Here is an 8,216-nt window from a genome sequence, read left to right as displayed (position 1 = left end):
ACTCAGATTGGGGAGGGAGAAGGCGAGTGGCTCCTCTCTGCCTGAGCTCAGGCTCCTGTCCCAGCTCTCTTCCCCCGAGGGTGAGGCGACAGCGCCTCAGGCCAGGCCTGGCTCCTCTCACAGCCCTGCAGCAGCAGGCACCGCAGGGCCCTGCAGCCCACCAACCCCTCTGGGGTGGCCCCAGAGCCCCACACGCGCATGGTGCCCAAAAGGCCCTGCCCCCGGCCCGTGTACACGTGGAGGCTGGGAGGCGAGGGGCTGCAGCAGGGCCCCATCGTCCCTGTCCCCCACACCCTCACACCACTGCAAAAGGCCGTGCCCTACTGGACCTGCGCTCACGACCACTGGCAGGCCTCGCATACCCTCACAGCAGCTCAGGAGCTCCGAACCCACAGCAGCCACCCTTCCTATTACCAACACCTGGCCTGGTTCATGTGGGCACATGAACTCTCCAAGCCTGCTTCCCTCCCTGACCACAGCCCAAAGGATGAGGTTGGGTCTAGCTTCTGTCCCCACCCTCCCTCCCTCCCACCAGTCTGCTGCTCAGGGAGCCCCATCCGCACTCCATCTTCCACTCGTCCAGCCTCCGTCCAGCCTCCGTCCAGCCTCCACCAGGGCAGGATGGCGGCAGCCCCGGCCCCGCCCCTCGGGGACTAGGCCACCCACACCCAGCCCCGCCAGCCCTCTCCTTCCCCTCCCCACTTCCACCCCCTACCCAGGGTGGGCTGTAGGGGAGCTGCCAAAGCAGGAGACTCCGAGTCAACGCTTCTCTCCCCAGAGGGACGAGGCACCACAGCACACTGGCTCTCACACACACAAGCGCACACTGAGGGTCGTCCTAAATACTCCAGAACTAAAGAAACAATCGGGAAGCTGTACCGTCCCCTCGCAGGGGTTAAAGTGCTTTAGCGGTCTGAAGACGAGCAAATGAGCCGGGGGGGTTCCCTGGCCTCTTGTCCCAAACTCACGGGTCTGTGTTCAGCCTGGGAGCCCGGCCCATTCCATGACCACCCCCATGGAGTCTCTATCCAAAAAGAAAAAGAAAAAGATCAAAAAAATCAGAAGGGTCAGAGCCTGGGGTGGGGAGGGCTGAGGAGGAGGTCCCACCCCAACCCCACTACAAGCTACTTCAAGTTGGCTACTGGGGGAAGTGAAGGGGAACGAGGGCCCAGAGGCTCCACCCCGTCTCTGGCAGTGCCCAGGGCTCCTTCCGTCTTCAGCATCGTCTTCAGCATCGCAGCACAGGCTCCCAGCCCTCCCTGCCGCCGGGGCAAGGAGAGGAGAGGAGCTGCACCTCAGTACTTATTGATTCCAAAAATCCGGACTCCGTGGAGCTGCGGCAGCTTGGGGATGAGCACGCTCATCAAAGACACAGTGTTGAGGATGAAATGGATCTGGTCGTACTTGGTGTAGAAGCTGGTGAGAAAGTACCTGGTGGGAAAGGTCAGGGAGAGGTGTAAGACTCTGTCTGGACGACCCCTTCCTCCCTCACTCCCTGGGTGGGCAGAGGCAGATTCCTGACAGCTGAGAAGTTACGAGAAAGGGCCTCAGGAGAGAAATAGGATAGCAACACCTCCCCTGAGAAAGAAAGCCCCCCAACCCAGTCCCCTTGCATAGTTATCTCAGGCCTGTGGGCCCACCTCACTGGCAGGAAAAAAGTCCCAGGTGAGGAAAGACAATGCCGGAGATGCACGAGGTCTGAGCCCAGTATATGACCAGAAATACTCCTACTTCTCTTCCTTTCCTCATCCTTAAGCCAAGAGCCAAACTAGAGAGGCCTGTAGGCTTGGTGGGGCCCCAGCGCCTCCTCTACCCCAAGGCACTCACAGCACAATGGGTGTGATGGTCAAGAACTTCCGAGATGCTGTGAACTGAACGCCGTAGTCCATCTGCTCCCAGTGGGTCAGCAACCTTGCCTTGCCCTGGTCCGGGGTCTCAAAGGGGGTCCCCTTCACCGTGTGTAGGAAGATGTACATGCCCTAGAGGGAGTGGCCTTCATTAGAGGACACAAGAGGCAAGAGGCCTCCAGCTCAGTTTCCCCACCCCAGTCTCAGAAGTGGGCCGGGGGGTCTGGAGCCTCCCCCTATGGGCAGGGGCCTGTGGGCTGGAGATCAGGATGCAGGAGCCTGGCAGAACCAGAGTGAGGAGGCACACGGGAGAGGGAGCAGAGAACCACCCTCCAGCCCCACGGCAGCCCCCCTGCGCCAGCTGGGAGGGGGCAAGCTGATGAGAAGGCCTGAGGCCCCTGCCTGCCCACCAAGAGTACAAGGTAGCAAGCAGGTGGTGATGGAGAAGAGAGAGGCAAGAGTCAAAGGTGGTCTGAGCTCCTAATGTGGGAAAGGGTATTTCGGCACCAGGCTAGGCTCCTGGGTCCTGGGGACTCTTTGGGACCTTTAGTTCAGCTCTCAGTGGCCCCTCTTCCACGTCCACAAGCTATCCCATCCTGGAGATGTGGACAGATCTGCAGATTTCAGGCCTCTTATCGGAGTGCACAGGGCTAGAACCCAGACGGGCGAGTGGGGCAGAGACGAGAGCTGGGTCTGGACTCTGGTGACAGTTGTTGTCAGCAGGTCACCCTGACTTCTGGCCTCTGTCTGGGGGTTCCTTCCACTCCTCAGCCAAAGAGCAGCCCACATGGCCGGGGCGGGCGGCAGGCGGGCCCTCACCATGTTGTGGATGAGGTTGGTGAGGGTCCAGACAACGGGGACGCTCACGAAGGGGATGCTGAGCAGCACGACGTGGAGGAGCCCGATGGCCAGCACGTAGGAGAGCCAGATGCCGCGGCTGTTCATCACCCGAGTGTTCGGGTTCACCTCACTGTGTGCCGTGCCCACGTTCATCCTGCTGCCCCTCTCCCGCCGCTCTTCTGCAAACAAGCAGCACAGGTGAGACAGGTCACACCACTTTCCCTGCCCCCTCACACCCTCCGAATCTTACTGGAGGGAGGCTCTGCTTGCCCCAAGAACTCCAGGCAGTTCTGCTGTTTCATTCACAAACAAGGAGTCCAGAGAAAGTCCACGTGGACTTAACTCTCTTCGTTTCCCAATCCTGAGTTAGGATAAACACCACAACATCATCCAATCGGGACAGTTCCCTTCCAGGCAGACTGCCTGGGTGGACAGGTCATCAAGAAGTAGCCAGATCTAAAGCAAAGACACCACTGCCCCTCCATCTCATCCTGCAGGGCTCTCCCACGAGGGCCCTCTTCCCACCAAGCCCAGGGAAGAGGGGAAGAGGCCTGCCCCCTAAGAATTACTCAGCATGACCCCTGCTGAACTGTCTCACTGAGGGCTGACTCGAGACATCTACCTCTTCCCCACTTTCCTCATCGGAAGGAATGAAAGGAGGTGGGGCCTGCAAGGAGAGCACTGGATGAAATGCTTGGAGGGTCATTGCTTCTATCCACCTCCCGTAATTCCCCAGTCCTGGGTCTCTGCCAATCCAGACCCAGGAGGACTGAGAGGCCAGGAAGGAGGGAGGGAGGGAAGAAAACAAAACAAAAGACTAGGGCAAACCTTTGCCCAGACCTGGAAGCCTCCTTCTTGATTACACAAAACTGCCCATCCAGATGTTTTATCCATTTGGCAGCAACTCAGGCTAACCCTTGTGATGCCACCCACTCTGATGCCAACCGCCAGGGCCCTTTACCCCACCAGAGGCGAGGACAGAGAACATGGCCAACATCTACAGCTCCCACGGTAGCTGGAACCCACATCAACATACCCCTCCCAAGGTCACAAACCCACACCTGCGACCTCTCTCTTGCCCCCTTACCTCTCTGCCCCACCCATCCTCGCCTCAGCCTCCTCTCCCAGCACTTGTTTCCAGGAGTAAGCAGCATGCTTTCCCTTGCCCAGCTGCGATGGCAGAAGCATGCAGCACAAGTAACCAGAAGGACTGCCCTTGATGCCCAGGAAACAATGCAACCCAGTTGCATTCCTGGATTCAGGTAAGGAAGGGAATGAGCAGTCCCTTGTCCAGAGCTCGGCAGTCCCAGATCCCTGAGGGCCCTGTGACCAGCAGACGGTGGGAACAGATGGTGCCTTTGTACTGGCTCACCTCCTGAGCTGAGGGAAGGTCCTGCCTCAGAAAGGCCCTACGGTTATCACCATGGTAACAGCCCCATCTTTCCTGGGGAGACAGAAAAGTGTCCCAGATGGAGGTATCCTGGCAGTGCCCAGAGGCCACCTCCCTCACCCTGCTGGGTGAACCCCTCAGACTCAGTCGCTGTTTATCTCTGACTAGGATCACAGGCAAGTCTGCGTAGGCGCCAGGATTCTCAGGGATCAGTTCCTTAGTTCCAGGATAATAGGAACAAGTTTCCTCTTCTCAGACAGCTCAAACTTAGAGACCTCAGGGGAAATGTGCCTCACAACACACTTCCTTAACATGCAAACATACCTGAGATGACCCAGAGTACATCCTAGAAGAAGCAATGCTCCTGGGGCCCATCAGCTCAGCCCATTAGGCTGGATAATTGGGCCCAACAGAAATGCAGGGAACTAGAAAACCAGGACTGGCTCGGTTGTTTACCTTCCCAGGGGCTTGGGGTTTCCGTTACCCTAACACAGTTCCTGGGAACCTACTATGCAAAAGCCCTCCTGGGAAGGAGAGGGGAAGGGAGGGGGGCTGGACAGGAACTGAGGGCTCTGAAGGGCTTACTACTGAGTAAGGAGAAACCATTCCCCAAATCTACCAGAAGCTGCTGCTTCTCCACACTTCTCCCTAACCTAAACCTACAAGATGTAGGAGTAGAGAGAGACCTCTAGCTCTTCCTGGTATTTTGTCCAGGAGCGCCAAGACATTCTTACTGAACCCCAGATCATCAAACACTCCTTTCTGGCTGAAACCGGGCATCCCATGAAGCCTGAGGAGTCTAGGAGGGGCCTACACTTAGGACCTGATACCCTGGGAAGCTTCTTCTTGAGACTGAATACTAACTGCCCTGAGAGCAGAAATCCCAGAAGACCTCCCCCCCACACACACCCCAAGACAGACCAGATCAATAAACTAAGAGGAAGATTGGCAGCCAGGAAGCACTCTTGAGCCTTTTGTGTGTCTAAGGGTACATTTCACTTCTATGAGTAAAATAACCAACTTGCCCCTCACCCAGAAGGAGAGACACGGAGAGAAAGAGTTGGCAAAGGTAAAGCAAGTCTACAGCAGCGGAGGCCACAGCTGGCAGGTGGCTGCCTGTGCCAGTCCCTGATGTGGTTTCATAACCTGCCTCAAACCAGAGCCTGCAGCCACTCTGTTCTGTTAACTACTTTCTTGCAGGTAGCTGTTTCCTACTCTTTCTCTCCCTCCCCCCCTCCTCTGACTCCACACACAAATATCCCTGTCCAGCGTGTCTGTCAGATACCCAAGCCAAGGCCACAGTACCTCCCAGGGCAGCTGCCAGGTGAGCGATTTCCCATTCTCTCCTCCAAGTAAGGGCAGCCCTTTAAGCAACAAACCTTTTCCCTTCTGGATGAAAAGCACAAAACATCCAAGCCTGCAATCGGACCCCAATGGGGAGTCCCTGGCAGCACGCCACAATGGCATTTTCATTCTCCCCACCCCTCTAACCGCAGGGCCACAGTAGGAGCTCACCTCTTAGCTCTGGCCCTGCCTCCCGGACTCCGGAGGGCGGTGGAAATGGAAAGAAGGCGAGGACTGAGCGAACCCCTGCTAGCCCGGGGAGAAGGTGAAGCGAAGAGGCAGAGTCCTCGCTATTGTTAGGGTTTTCTGAGTGGGATTTCAGACCGAAGGGGGGCCTCCCGCTCCGCTTCCCAGCCTGGGATCTTGCACTCGGCGCCGGGCTGGGTCCAGAGCCTCATTCCCACCTCCACGCGTTCACTCAGCCCTGGAAGCGGCCAAAACATCCCCGAAGCCCAGCCGCTCCCGGTCCCTCACCCCCTACCCGAGCTCGAGCGCTCCCCGCCCCCACGTTCCACCCTCGGCCTCCGCTCCCACTTTCCCCTTTGGGCAACCTGGGTTGATGCACGCCCCCACCTTCGCTCACCCTGCCCTGGTCCCCTTCAGCCTGGGGCACCTCCCCTGCAGCTCCCACCTCCTTTCCCGCCCCACCTCCAGCCCCAGGAGCCTCTCGGTTCGGCCACTCCGAGGCCGCCCATTTGGACTCACCGTGCGGCGCCGGAGGTCTAGGGCCCTTGAGGGCCCGGGAGAGGTGCCCGGGGCTGGGGGCCGCTGCTGCTACAGCAGCAGTAACAAGCCGTGGCGGTAGCCACCCCGCTGGCAGCTCCGGCCGAATCAGCGCCCCGCGCCAGCCCCCGCAACGTCACCACCCAGCGCCGGCCTGCCCGATGCCACCTGGGAGTTGTAGTTTCTTCCCCTGCCCGCCTACCCGCCCCAAGGCGCCCTCTGGGACTTGTAGTTACCCCACCCTGCCCTCAACTCCAGGCCCGGCCTCACAGCGCCCCTCTGACATTTCAATAGGATGTGATACTAAGATAAGGTGGTATTGCTTTGGTGCCTTTGCGTCCGTGCGCGTTTCAAATGCAGTTTACACGTGTTCCATTTTGCAGAAGTTTGCCATAGGTCCCTGCTGGTTCTCAGCCTGGACAAGAACCCAGAATTTGACCAGAGGTCAGAGGGTTTTCTAATTACACCTTGCTGCATCCACCCTGGCCCTTGAGTGGTCTCTCCAGAATCAGACTAGGCCAGCCCTTGGTCCTCCCAGGCCCTCCTGGAAGTGGGGCTTATCTCCATGTTGGTTAGAATGAAATTTGGAGAGCAGAAAACGTGCCTGTGGGCAGTATTTGTCCAGAACCCATCTACTCAGTTACTCCTGACTCAGGCTGGCCTGGGCCAGACCACACCCTTGGCCTCCCCCGTGTTAACAGTGAGAAGAGGTTGCATGTCTCGGGAATATTCCATGAAGGATAGTCAGGACCCTGAATTCCAGTCCCAGGTCAGCTTGCACGGCTGTGAGTGGGAGGTCCACCTCTCTGGGCTGCAGTTTCAGGTCTGCGGATGTCCAAGGGCACAGATTTTACCAGACTATACACTTAGCAGGCACTCCTTTACCGACAGATAACTTGTCTCAATCGAACTCCACACTTGTGAAACCCTAACTCCAAAGTTGTGTGAATACGAAAGAATGTATGTAAAGCACCTGTTGCATTGCAGGAAGCTATTTCTGTAGGAGGTTGAACTAAATGGCTCTTGAGGTCTCCTGAGTCACCAAGAGGGCCTTGTTTGAGTCGTTTCCACTAACCCCGCCCCGCTTCCTTCTAAGTCCACTCAGTGCACAGCAGCGCTGGACTAGCAGGATCAGATGATGTCATGACATGCCAACCTCACGGGCTGTAAACATACACTGAAATGGATGTGAGAAGACAGAAAGAAGGCTGGCCCGGCAGCCGAAGGAGCACTCCATTCACAGCTCAGCCACGCCTCCCCAGAGGAGCACTGCCAGGAAACAGATGTCACAAACCTGGAGTGGGCCCTGGGAGGCACTGGGTGGGCACTGAGCAGATAGATAAAACCACTCAGAGCAGGAAAACAGCCAGCTTCTCAAATATTTCCAGGCCCACTGGCCCAAAAGTGTTCATCCACCAAGACTGATTACCTCAGAATCTGAAAAAGTTCTTCCTTGTATCCTACAGATGTTCCTCCTGGTTCATTGAGGCCCCTTTCCTTACAGTCAGCCTTCTAAAGTCATAGACAAACAGCTGAGTGTCGTACTTTCCACAGAAACCTCCACAGCCTTGAGGTGGAAAAAAAAAATCTATTTTTTGCAAGTTGAGCCTAATTGAGTCCTTTGACTTCTCTCTGGAATTCTTCCATCCTTCATCAAGTTGATGGAGCTGTTTGGATCTTTCCCAGTTTCTTCACGTCTCTGTGAAGTTCACTGACCCAGACTGGACCCGTATCTCAAATAAGCTTCTGACTAATGCATAAGCTAACGGAAAGATTACTGGACGCGCCATGCCCTATTAATAACTCCTGTTATCAAGGGTTTGTTTTTTTTTTCCACAATGAAAATGAACAGAGTTCTGACTCACTCGAGGTTTGTGGTAAATTGTGGATCACTTTCTGCTTTAGGTAGTCCGAGTCCTTGTCATCAGCCTTTTCCTTCCCTCACTCTCTGCTTTCATAATTACCAGGTCTTCCCCAAACATCCTTGAGTCATGGATAGGCCTAAGTACTGTTCAGAATGAGTGACAGTAGTCTTATGTGGTTCTGGTGGATGTCCAACCTCTCAGACATAC

General features: G+C 56.5%; 1 protein-coding gene and 1 long non-coding RNA gene across 4 annotated transcripts; one reads left to right on the top strand and one right to left on the bottom strand.

The window, feature by feature from the left end:
* Positions 1–606: 606 nt before the first annotated feature.
* ORMDL3 (ORMDL sphingolipid biosynthesis regulator 3) lies at positions 607–6,261 on the bottom strand. Of its 3 annotated transcripts, none has more exons than XM_066364273.1 (4): positions 6,127–6,261; positions 2,667–2,866; positions 1,828–1,979; positions 607–1,431 (listed from the first exon to the last, which is right to left on the bottom strand). In XM_066364273.1, the coding sequence occupies exons 2-4, from the start codon at positions 2,838–2,840 to the stop codon at positions 1,296–1,298; spliced, it is 462 nt and encodes a 153-aa protein (XP_066220370.1). In that variant the 5' UTR covers positions 2,841–2,866; positions 6,127–6,261; the 3' UTR covers positions 607–1,295. The 3 variants fall into 3 exon arrangements, with proteins under 3 accessions (XP_066220370.1, XP_066220371.1, XP_066220369.1); XM_066364274.1 differs by lacking the exon at positions 6,127–6,261 and adding an exon at positions 5,593–5,667; XM_066364272.1 differs by lacking the exon at positions 6,127–6,261 and adding an exon at positions 2,938–3,037.
* LOC136392217 (uncharacterized) lies at positions 3,275–7,415 on the top strand. The gene is made up of 3 exons (XR_010748924.1): positions 3,275–3,949; positions 5,574–5,686; positions 7,241–7,415. It is a non-coding gene; the product is annotated as an uncharacterized lncRNA (long non-coding RNA).
* Positions 7,416–8,216: the final 801 nt, after the last annotated feature.

The sequence above is a fragment of the Saccopteryx leptura genome, chromosome 2, assembly GCF_036850995.1.
Source record: "Saccopteryx leptura isolate mSacLep1 chromosome 2, mSacLep1_pri_phased_curated, whole genome shotgun sequence".
NCBI lineage: Eukaryota > Metazoa > Chordata > Mammalia > Chiroptera > Emballonuridae > Saccopteryx > Saccopteryx leptura.
The sequence above is the reverse complement of the archived record's forward strand: the minus strand, read 5'-3'. Positions and strand labels throughout refer to the sequence as shown.

Coding starts and splice junctions, on each gene's coding strand:
- ORMDL3 (XM_066364272.1), bottom strand. CDS start 2,989: ATGAAACAGCAGAACTGCCTGGAGTTCTTGGGGCAAGCAGAGCCTCCC. Junction 2,867..2,937: donor GCAAGCAGAGCCTCCCTCCA/GTAAGATTCGGA, acceptor GCTTGTTTGCAG/AAGAGCGGCGGGAGAGGGGC. Junction 1,980..2,666: donor CCAACCTCATCCACAACATG/GTGAGGGCCCGC, acceptor CACTCCCTCTAG/GGCATGTACATCTTCCTACA.